The sequence below is a fragment of the Ranitomeya imitator genome, chromosome 8 (genome assembly GCF_032444005.1).
Source record: "Ranitomeya imitator isolate aRanImi1 chromosome 8, aRanImi1.pri, whole genome shotgun sequence".
Lineage (NCBI taxonomy): Eukaryota > Metazoa > Chordata > Amphibia > Anura > Dendrobatidae > Ranitomeya > Ranitomeya imitator.
The window spans coordinates 92,231,415-92,244,024 of record NC_091289.1 but is presented as its reverse complement, the minus strand read 5'-3'; the positions used below and the strand labels follow the sequence as shown (position 1 = coordinate 92,244,024).

General features: G+C 47.5%; 1 protein-coding gene across 3 annotated transcripts in view; it reads left to right on the top strand.

Moving 5' to 3' along the window:
* The window catches only part of UCHL5 (ubiquitin C-terminal hydrolase L5), a 421,169-nt gene that overhangs the window by 338,445 nt on the left and 70,114 nt on the right, over positions 1–12,610 (top strand). For all 3 annotated transcript variants that reach the window (XM_069737165.1, XM_069737164.1, XM_069737163.1), the window contains one exon: positions 2,452–2,554. In XM_069737165.1, the coding sequence (XP_069593266.1) occupies positions 2,452–2,554 (103 nt within the window). The remainder of the gene's footprint in view (positions 1–2,451; positions 2,555–12,610) is intronic.

Here is a 12,610-nt window from a genome sequence, read left to right as displayed (position 1 = left end):
GGGGGGGGGGATCAGTGGGAATAGCTACAAGTCTAGTTAGACTGTTTATCTGTCATTTGAAGTAAAGTGCCTAGCGCTAGAATTTCAATGCGCGAAACAGCGTTCCTCACACTCCCTGATGATATCCTGTTAGAGAAGGTACAAATCTCACAGTACATCTAAAAAATATAGTAAATTTGTGTAACCCTGTAGCGTATAGGCTAGTATCCGACAGTGAGCAGGGGAAACATATAAAGTTAGACCATTTAAGTGTCCACAGGTAGATAGGGAAACAGATTCACCTTGGAGAGTCTGGGGACGCCCCCAGAAGAAACCAGCGGCAAAACGCGTGTCGAGCTTAGGGAGACACCACTTCAGACTCTCCAAGGTGAATCAGTTTCCATATCTGCCTCCAGTTGTAGTGCACTTTTCCTCTCCTACTGTCTTCTGAGTTTATCATCCATTCTGAAAAATACCGTGTTTCTCAGATTATAAAACACTTTTTTCCCAAAAATTTGAAAATGGGGGTAAATCTTATAATCCGAATGTAACTTCCAAGTGGGGATGGCTGCTGTGGAACGGGGTCCTAGCAGGCAGGGTTGCTGCTGTAGGAATCTGGCGGTGGCAGGACTGGAGCGATACTGTGGACCCCCTGGCTTGGAGGAGGGAGTGTTCTGTGATGCAAGGCTGCAGCAGAATCTTGGGAGCAGAGATCTTAATCTGTTCATGTGCCGCCAGTGGCCAAAGTCCACCACAGTGGGAGACAATGGGAAGTGCGAGGACTCCGACATTTTCTTCTACCTCGGAGCCTGCCAAAGCCTCTCGTCGCCGAACTCCCCCTCCTACCAGCCCGGGGTCCCTAGCATCGCCCCACTCCTGCCACCACTGCCAGCTTCCTGCAGCAGCAACCCTGCCTCCTGGGACCCTGCACTTTGTTCTTTTCACCTCACAACAAATAAAAAAAAAAACAGTAATTCTTGCACGACTTGTTTTGTTTTTTGCTTTTTTTATGGCATTTGCGCTGAAGGATAAATCAGTAGTTTTAGGGGGGGTTAGTGTGGATAAGACTTCAGATAGAGGTGAGTTAATTTGTTCAAGGTTTTGCAAATTTTTTTTTTTTTTGCTATTTGCGTTGTGTGACTTCAACAAAATTGTTGCCGGCTGCACTGAACAAGGAGTACTGTTCACACAAAATCATGGTCAATTTGGTATGCAGTGCAGTGAACATGTCAATGTCTGCAATTCTTGCTGCTTATCACGTTGGGCCGGTTGTAGGTTGTCTTCCAAAGAAATTCACAGTTCTATAGTGACAATTATTTACAAATGAAAATGAATATTCCTAACAGTGGGCATCCCATTTAGATTTTTGCTTGTTTTTTTCCTCTCTTCTTTCAAGAGGCAAAACGTTACTTCTCTGGTGATGTATTCATAAGGATTTGTTTATTGCATGAATTGAGGATTAGATCATGCTCTGTGTGAAAAACAAGATAATCTTGTAATTATCATACCTTTGAATGGCTAACAAAAATAAAATGTTACAAAGCAAACTTTCGAGACTGCTTAGGTCCCTTCCTCAGGCATGGCAAGGGCAGCGCGGTGGCGCAGTGGTTAGCACAGCAGCCTTGCAGCGCTGGAGTCCTGGGTTCTAATCCCACCCTGGACAACATCTGCAAAGAGTTTGTATGTTCTCTCCGTGTTTGCGTGGGTTTCCTCCGGGTACTCCGGTTTCCTCCCACATTCCAAAGACATACTGATAGGGAATTTAGATTGTGAGCCCCATCGGGGACAGCGATGATAATGTGTGCAAACTGTAAAGCGCTGCGGAATATGTTAGCGCTATATAAAAATAAAGATTATTATTATTTAAAGATTATGGTATAACAGTTTCTGAAGAACCCAAACCCCTTTTTTTTTTCTTTTAACTAAATTGAGGATACGTGACACAATTAATTTTCCATACCAATATACTAGAAAATGGCTGCATTTACTAGACAAAAAAACGAGATTGCATTTATCTTTGGAGGGAATGTTTGCTTATCCTTGGTAATTGTATTTCCCGACTATTCCAAATCATATTGAGATCGTTGGAGGATGCAGTAATTGAGAGATTTAGTAAAATTAGTGGAAAGGTGAAGTAACCTAGTTGCCCATAGCAGTTCTGCCCACATCTGTTTCCTTGCCTTTGATGACAAATACAGCAGGAAAGCTGCTAGCTCGTACCGATAGTCTTTCTCCTCTACCCCTTGAATTCCACAAGAAAATTAGCCCCTGATGTATTAATAGGCATCATCATGCCTTTCATTTTCCTGCATAGGAAAGTGCAGTTTGCTGACTTATACTATCCAGTGTGTGGTAAGTTCTGCATATTTTGAGAAACTACACCCCATCATTTTATACAGAGAACCTTAAGGTTAAGATTTGCTTTGTAAACTAGAACTTTAGTGGTTGACTTTTTTTTCCCTCTATATACAGGTATTGTGAAGGGGAGATACGATTCAATTTGATGGCGATTGTTTCAGACCGAAAGAAGATTTATGAACAGAAAATATCAGAATTACAGAAACAACTTTCAGAGGTCTGTTGGAGAGGTTTTCTAAAAGTCAGTTGCAAATTGCACTAAATACTGTATATACTCGAGTATAAGCCAACCCAAGTATAAGCCGAGACCCCTAATTTTGCCACAGAAAAACTCGGAAAATGTATTGACTCGAGTGTAAGCCTAGGGTGGGAAATGCAGCAGCTACTGGTAAATTTCCAAAAATAAAAATAGATACCAAGAAAAGTAAGGGTGGTTTCACACTTGCGTTTTTGTCTGCAGCATTTTTTTTCCTATATTTAACATTGAAAACGCATGCGTTTTTTGTTGTACGCGTTTGGTCGCGTTTTGAAACGCATGCGTTTTTTTGCTGCATGCGTTCTTTTTCAGAAATGCAACTTGTAGTATTTTTGAGAGGCGTTTTTTTTGACACATAAAAACGCATGCATTTTCATGCGTTTTTTTTGTGTCAAAAAATACATTGGAGTCAATGGAAACGCATGCATTTTTAAGCACATGCGTTTGTTTGCTTTAAAAATGCATGCGTTTTTATTAAAGAAACAGAAAACACACTGACATGCCACCCCCCACCATAAAGGTGATAAAGGGATCCTAACCCTAAAGGGATCCTAACCTTAAAGGGATCCTAACCCTAAAGTGATCCTAACCCTAAAGGGATCCTAACCCTAAAGGGATCCTAACCCTACCCCTAACCCTAAAGGTATCCTAACCCTACCCCTAATCCCTTTAGGGTTAGGATCCCTTTAGGTTAGGGTTAGGATCCCTTTAGGGTTAGGGTTATGATCCCTAACCCTAACTATTTCTGTTTATAGTGGGTTTTTTACTTTATTTTGATGATTGGCAGCTGTCACACATTTCTCAGCATGCGTTTAAAAAACGCAAACGCATGAAAAAACGCATGTAAACGCGTCAAAACGCTGCGTTTTTTTTCACCACATGCAAAAACGCATGCGTCAAAAAACGCAGCGTTTACGTGCATTTTTTCACCATGCGTTTTTTTTTTAAACGCATGCGTTTTGAAACGCAAGTGTGAAACCAGCCTAAAATTGAGACATCAGTAGGATAAATGTTTTTGAATATCCATATTGAATCAGGAGCCCCATATAATGCTCCATACAGTTCATGATGGGCCCCATAAGATGCTCCATACAAAATACCCCAATATAATGCTCCATAAAGTTCGATGTACCCCATAAGATGCCCCATATAATGCTGCACAAAGGTTAATGATGGCCCCATAAGATGCTTCATATTAAAATATGCCTCATATAATGCTGCATAAAAGGTTAATGATGGCCCCATAAGATTCTTCATATTAAAATATGCCTCATATAATGCTGCATAAAAGGTTAATGATGGCCCCACAAGATTCTACATAGAATAATATGCCCCATATGCTGCTGCGATTTATAAAAAAAAAAATGACAGTCACCTCGTCGTTGGGTGCAAGTGCCGGTGCCCTGAGTAGGCGGGGACACCGGCGCGCTATGAGGGCAAGATGCCGGTGTTGCCGCTGGCTCTGATCCCCCGACACTTGCGATATTCACCTGTCTCCATTCCACCGCCGCGTGCCGCTGTCTCTTCTAGGTCTCTGCAGTGACTGTTCAGGCAGGGGGCGCGCACTAAAAACGTCATCGCGCCCTCTGACCTGAACGTCACAGCCAGAGGAAGTGGAAGACTGAGCCCAGCGGTAAAACGGGGACAGGTGAATATCTCATGGCTCACCCTCCCCCGTCATACTCACCCTCCTGGCACAGTCTCTGCTTCTCCGTTGTCCCAGGGCCGGCAACTCCTTCCAGTGCTGAGCGGTCACATGATACCGCTCATTAAAGTAATGAATATGCGCTCCACACCTATGGCAGTGGAATCACATCCATATTCATTACTTTAATGAGCGGTACCACATGACCGCTGAACACAGGAAGAGCTGCAGGCACCACAGACCATCTGAGAAGCAGGGACGTGCAGAGACTGCGCCGGGAGCGGGTGACTATGATGTGACAGCCGCCCTGACCCCCTGGAACAATGACTCGAGTATAAGCCAAGAGGGGCACTTTCAGCCTAAAAAAATGGGCTGAAAATCTCGGCTTATACTCGAGTATATACGGTAATTGAATTTTTGGTATACATCAAATATGTTTGCCGCATTTTATGCAAAAGTTGTGAAGTGCCAAGAGGATGTTATAAAGTGTGCCAATTTAAAAGATTTGGGACTTTTTTTCTGTCAAATTTTGGTTTATATGTACCGTTCTTCTAACAAAAGTTGTCCAATATGTCTTTTTATCTATATCTTGTTTAAACATTGACTATAGCGCTTAAAGGCATCATAACAGGAGAATCATGCTGCCCAAACCTCAGCATCATGAATCTGACACTAGCTGTATCATATAAAAGTATGCTTAAAGGGGTTGTCCACTACTTTCAATTAACCCCCCAATGTACCCCCCCGGGGCCCCTAATAAATTGTGCAACTACCTTGCGTTGCCGTTTTCGCCTGTGAGCGGCGCTATTCCGGCTGCTGAGTCCGGGTCACATGACCCCCAGGCTGCAGCCGCCGCTCATTTCCGCCGGCGCCGCGTCAATTTCCAGACTCTAGAAATTGACGTGACGTCAGCAGCAGGCGTGACCAGCCCCCACAGTCAGCAGTCACTCAGCAAGAGTGACTGGGCTGTGGGCGGTGCTGGGGGCTGCCTGCGGGGCTGTGCTGGGGGCGGGCGGGGCTGACGGTGTGACGTGTGCTCAGTGCCTGGGGCAGGCGGGGCTGACTGTGTGTGCCGTGTCCTCACTGCTCAGTGTCTGCCTGCCGGCGCCGGTATGTGTGTGCCGGCGCTGGGGTCCGGGGGGTGGGGTGTGCAAGCATCCTCCGATGGGACTACAAGTCCCATCGGGCTCTGCCTGCTACACTGACAGTGGGGGGGAGGGGTGTGTGTGTGTGCAGGCATCCTCCGATGGGACTACAAGTCCCATCGGGCTCTGCCTGCTACAGTGACAGTGAGTGACACATTAGCCAATGATGGGACAGTAGTGGTCCCATCATCCGGCTAATGTGTTGAATGTAAAAAAAAAAAACACATACACAGTACATACATACATACATACATACAACACACACCATGTGACATCATGCAACACATGTACTATGCGACAACATGCACCATGCGACAACATGCCACATGCACCATGCGATGACATGCGCCATGCGACACCATGCTACATGCGGCGACATACGACGACGCACCATGCAATGACATGCACCATGCGACGACATGCGCCATGCGACTACATGCGTTATGCGACGACATGCACCATGCGGCGACATGCGCCATGCGGCGACATGTACCATGCGGCGACATGCGCCATGCGACGACATGCACCATGCGGCGGCATGCGTCATGCGGCGCCATGCGGTGGCATGCGCCATGGGACAAAATGTGCCATGCGACGACATGCACCATGCGATGACATGCACCATGTGATGCCATGCACCACCGACATGCGCCATGCGCCGACATGCACCATGCGACGACATGCGCCATGTGACGCCATGCGATGACATGCGCCATGCGACGACATGCGCCATGGGACGAAATGTGCCATGCGACAACATGCACCATGCGACACCATGCGATGACATGCACCATGCGACGATATGTGACATGCACCACCGACATGCCCCATGCGACGACATGCGTCATGCGCTGACATGCGCCATGCGACATGTTCCATGCACCGACATGCACCATGCGCCGACATGCGCCATGCGACGACATGCACCATGCGACGACATGCACCATGCGGCGACATGCACCATGCGACGACATGTGCCATGTGATGACATGCGCCATGCGATGACATACACCATGCGACGACATGCGCCATGCGACGACATGCGCCATGCGGCGACAAGCGCCATGCGACGAAATGCGTCATGCGACGACATGCACCGTGCGATTACATGCACCATGCGGCGACGTGACATGCACCACCGACATGTGCCATGCAACGACATGCACCATGCGACGGCATGCACCATGCGACGACATGTTCCATGCGACGACATGCGCCATGCGACGACATGCGCCATGCGACGACATGTGACGACATGCGCCATGCGACGACATGCGTCATGCGCTGACATGCGCCATGCGACGACGTGCCATGCGACACCATGCTACTTGCGACGACATGCGACATACGACGGCGCACCATGCAATGACATGCACCAAGCAATGACATGCACCATGCAACGACATGCACCATGCAATGACATGCACCATGCGACGACATGCGCTATGCAACGACATGTGCCATGTACAAAGCTAAAATCTCTGTTTGGAACCATATATAATACAGGCCAGAGAAAAAAGTATCGCAAATGCAGCAATGGCTGCCATCTGCTCCGAAGTCATGATAGACCAATTATATCCTATTTTGTTGGCTAGAAAACATGTCCCAAGACCAGAAACCGCACATACAACATACAATAGTACTACTATAAAAAAACAATACCTCATAAAGAAGCGAGGACAACTAAAAATAGTCAGATCCCTATACAGTGGGGCAAAAAAGTATTTAGTCAGTCAGCAATAGTGCAAGTTCCACCACTTAAAAAGTTGAGAGGCGTCTGTAATTTACATCATAGGTAGACCTCAACTATGGGAGACAAACTGAGAAAAAAAAATCCAGAAAATCACATTGTCTGTTTTTTTTATCATTTTTTTTGCATATTATGGTGGAAAATAAGTATTTGGTCAGAAACAAACAATCAAGATTTCTGGCTCTCACAGACCTGTAACTTCTTCTTTAAGAGTCTCCTCTTTCCTCCACTCATTACCTGTAGTAATGGCACCTGTTTAAACTTGTTATCAGTATAAAAAGACACCTGTGCACACCCTCAAACAGTCTGACTCCAAACTCCACTATGGTGAAGACCAAAGAGCTGTCAAAGGACACCAGAAACAAAATTGTAGCCCTGCACCAGGCGGGGAAGACTGAATCTGCAATAGCCAACCAGCTTGGAGTGAAGAAATCAACAGTGGGAGCAATAATTAGAAAATGGAAGACATACAAGACCACTGATAATCTCCCTCGATCTGGGGCTCCACGCAAAATCCCACCCCGTGGGGTCAGAATGATCACAAGAACGGTGAGCAAAAATCCCAGAACCACGCGGGGGGACCTAGTGAATGAACTGCAGAGAGCTGGGACCAATGTAACAAGGCCTACCATAAGTAACACACTATGCCACCATGGACTCAGATCCTGCAGTGCCAGACGTGTCCCACTGCTTAAGCCAGTACATGTCCAGGCCCGTCTGAAGTTTGCTAGAGAGCATTTGGATGATCCAGAGGAGTTTTGGGAGAATGTCCTATGGTCTGATGAAACCAAACTGGAACTGTTTGGTAGAAACACAACTTGTCGTGTTTGGAGGAAAAAGAATACTGAGTTGCATCCATCAAACACCATACCTACTGTAAAGCATGGTGGTGGAAACATCATGCTTTGGGGCTGTTTCTCTGCAAAGGGGCCAGGACGACTGATCCGGGTACATGAAAGAATGAATGGGGCCATGTATCGTGAGATTTTGAGTGCAAACCTCCTTCCATCAGCAAGGGCATTGAAGATGAAACGTGGCTGGGTCTTTCAACATGACAATGATCCAAAGCACACCTCCAGGGCAACGAAGGAGTGGCTTCGTAAGAAGCATTTCAAGGTCCTGCAGTGGCCTAGCCAGTCGCCAGATCTCAACCCTATAGAAAACCTTTGGAGGGAGTTGAAAGTCCGTGTTGCCAAGCGAAAAGCCAAAAACATCACTGCTCTAGAGGAGATCTGCATGGAGGAATGGGCCAACATACCAACAACAGTGTGTGGCAACCTTGTGAAGACTTACAGAAAACGTTTGACCTCTGTCATTGCCAACAAAGGATATATTACAAAGTATTGAGATGAAATTTTGTTTCTGACCAAATACTTATTTTACACCATAATATGCAAATAAAATGTTAAAAAAAAACAGACAATGTGATTTTCTGGATTTTTTTTCTCAGTTTGTCTCCCATAGTTGAGGTCTACGTATGATGTAAATTACAGACGCCTCTCATCTTTTTAAGTGGTGGAACTTGCACTATTGCTGACTGACTAAATACTTTTTTGCCCCACTGTATTTAGACACAAGCAGGAGGGTAAAGGCAGTTATACATATATTCATAGGAAACACCTGTAACTCTACTGCCGACGCAGGGACTCCCCTCTCTTGAAAGGAATATCCCACATATATATCTCAGCTAGTTCCCCTGATGATTCTCCCCTATGGGAGAGGAAACGCGTAGGGAAGGTTACATTATCTTGGTGGGTACAATATATTAGACTGACTTGGGTACTGCCCTTGTCAGGGCAGGAGCTACACAGGGGCGGGCACGACTGGGGTAGCATAGAATTTTTCTCCCCCTCCCCCTAAAGAATAATATTGGATGCTCCCGCAAAGAAAAAGGACTATTTGGTGAGACAAAACCATTTTTTTTAATAGAGCACTGGTTACATGAGCACTTTTTTGCACTTTATCACATGCGACGTCATTATCCATTATATGTTTTAAACGTTGTCTATTAAAAGTTACGTTTTAGGTTTATGTATATATATTAGTTGTTCTCCTAGCTTACGTGCATATTTACTTATGCTCAGTAAAATAATACCGCAATACCATGGGGTTACTATGTGGCAGCGATCTGAGATATGTAGGAGGGGGGAGGGAAGAGGGAAAAAGGGGAAACCAAACAAACAGTAACCAGACATTACAACAAAGGACCATCCAGGGAGTTCCTGTGTCCAAGGTGAATTAGCAAAACAGATCACCTGAGGGGCAATAAGCTGAGGAAGGATCAGCCAGTGATCAACCTCAGCAAAAAATCAGCAAGAGAAAAAAAGTAGAACAAAATAAGAGAGTACTATAATTGTGCGGGAAGAGGAAAAAAAAGAGATTTCCCTTTTCTTTCCAACCAGGAAATGGAGACGGTTAGCACTTCAGGCGACCTTCCAGTCGGGTGTAATCCGGCGTCTTCGTGAGTTAGAGCTTTCAGATTTGGAGGAAGGAACAGCAGGGAGGGGTCCAGGAAGCTCAAAGCCCCATTGTGACAAAGTCTTAGCTGCTTGCGACGGGGTTAGGCACGTGGTGACTGATCCATCCTTACAAATGCAGAGCTTAGTGGGGAATCCCCAGCGGTATAATATGCCTTTTTCCCTTAGGATTGTGGTATAGGGCAGGAACGCCTTACGGAGGGCTAGGGTTCCTGGTGATAAGTCAGGAAAGACAGTAATGGCCGCAAAACGTTCAGGCAAAGTTGGTTTAGCTCTCAGGGCCTGCAGAAACTCGTCCTTCATAACAAAGAAATGGATGCAGGCCAAAACATCTCTAGGGACCGAGGGGTCTAGTCCTGGGGGCTTAGGGATCCGGTGAATGCGGTCAATTATGATGCCTTCTTTAGTATAAAGTGGGAGGACAGTAAGGATAAAATCTTGAAGGAAGGCTTTAAGATCCTCAGATCCAACCGATTCGGCGATGCCCCTGAGTTTGACATTATTCCTTCTAGATCTATCTTCTAAATCTAGAGTTTTGGCGTGTGTCCTTGTAGCAAGCAATTGCAGATTGTCATTATGGGAGGCCACTAGTTCAGCCATTTTATTTTCAAGGTGGTCAGTGCGGGCCCCCAGTTCCTCCACCTCTCCCCTGAGCTCCGACATCATGGAGCGCATATCCTCCTGCAGGGAGGCACGAAGATCCCCCAGCATGTCCCTGAGAAGCGACGCTGTGACCGGGGCGTCAGGAATATCCGCTGCTGCAGCGCTTGAGGCAGAGGACTAAGAGCCTCTGCGCGCAGCCCGGGAAGATCTGGGAGACAGCGGCGCCATCTTGGATTTCTGGGGCTGCTGCGAGGAGGCGGCAAAGAAATCCACTATGCGCCTGGATGGGTCACCGGAGCCGGACTTGGATTTCCCCATGTACTCACCGGCCGGTAAGGTTGCCGTGCAGGGAGTTTGGGGGAGGAAGGTGCCGTTCGTGTGTCGCTATGAGCCGCTTAAAGTGTGCGGAGCTCCCGCGCTATGCGACCTGTGCCATCCGAAGCCAGGCCACGCCCCGCTATATCCGTCTTTTTGATCGCGTGTTATTCCACTTTTTTGCGGTGTTCACTGAAGGGGTGGGATAGCTTTATAGAGTGGGTCGTTACGGACGCGGCGATACCAAATATGTGTACTTTTATTTTTACCCTTCGCCATGACAGCACCCACTGGAGAGATAGGAATCCGCCCCAAGGAACAGGAAACCTACAGAGACATAAAAGGGGGCGGTCCCCCTCTCCTCCTCAGTTTAGGTTTCCTGTTCCCAGGGGACAGGATCTCTGGATTCTCCAAGAAGACTTACAGAAAATCATACCTGGGCCATAAGCATCCGCCTGTGTGGTCTCTGCGGGAACGGCAGGGGATGCGGTCCAGTAGCAGCGTCGGGGGAGACTCCGTTAGACGGCTCCCCCCTCGTCTGGCCGGCTTGTGGGATGGCTGGGTCCATGGGGGCCGGCCGAATCCTGGTACGACGCTGCGGGAGTGCGGCCGAAGGAGGCGCCGGACGCTGGACCGGCTTATTGGGGTCCGCGATCCGTGGCTCTGCAGCAGCGGCAGCCGGCACACCGCTCCCAGACGCAGGCCGGAATAATGGCGGCCGCGCATGCGGGGAGTGGTGGAAGATTCCCCTTACTGACCAGGAGGTGTTGGACTACTTCCGGGTCACTCACACAGCGGTGAGGGAAAGCGCGGTTTCGCGCATGCGCAGTACACCGCTGTGTGAAGGGGGGGGGGGAGAAGAAAAAAAAAAAAAAGACCGGATCCTGGCAGTTAAAAGGGGATGGTTGCAAACACACAGGCGATGCAACATGTCGTCCCCAAGCAAGTCAGTGGACCCAGCTGGTGAGCCATCCAGCAGGAGGTCCTCAGATGCCAGCCGTAGAGGTGAAGCCACAGATTCCAGATCCAGGAAGACGCTTCAACAACCTGATCCGGCCAAAAGGAGACAAAAGTCTAAACACAAACAGTGTGCATTATGTGACGAGCCTCTCCCAGACGCCCACCCCAAAAAACTCTGCAACCAGTGTATCACCGAAACAATGCAGAGTCAATCCATGTCAGTTACGGATATACGGGCCATAATTAGGGAAGAGTTGCAGGCCATTACACAAGCCAGTGCACCCCCTAAAAAATCCAGTAAGGAAAAGGCTGTATCCAGCTCTGAGTCTGATGAGGAAGGCGTCATCCACTCTGATTCCTCACGTTCATCATCCTCATCCTCGACACAATCTGACATTGGAGGTCGAGCTTGTTTCCCCCTTGATGGGGTTGACAACCTGGTAAAATCTATCAGGAATACCATAGGTTGTGAGGATGCAAAAGACGACCAAACTGCACAAGACATCATGTTTGCAGGGTTGGCAGAGAGGAAGAGAAGAGCCTTCCCAGTAATTCCTGCGGTTAAGGCACTAATAAGGAGGGAATGGGAAAAGCAGGACCAGAGGGGCTTTCTCCCATCAGCCTCCAAAAGGAAGTACCCCTTTAGCGACGAGGAATTAAACACATGGACCAAAATTCCTAAAGTGGACGCTGCGGTGGCCTCCACTTCTAAACAGTCAGCCTTACCAGTCGAGGATGCAGGGCTACTCTCTGATCCTCTAGTTCGGAAAGCAGAGTCGTCACTGAAAAGGTGATGGGAAGCTTCCACGGGCATATTTAAGCCTACGATTGCCAGCACGTTAACAGCTAGATCTATGCTTGTTTGGATCGATCAGTTAGATCAACAGATTGAGCAGGGGATCTCCAGACAAAAATTGCGGGATGCACTGCCATTAATTAGAGGAGCAGCAGCATTCATGGCCGATGCGTCAGCCGACTCTCTACGCCTTGCAGCGAGGTCAGCAGGCCTAGTGAATAATGCCAGACGTGCATTGTGGATGAAGAGTTGGAAGGAGGATACACATTCGAAAGCTAAGATCTGTGGTATCCCGTGTGAGGGTGAGTTTCTTTTTGGAAAAGCTT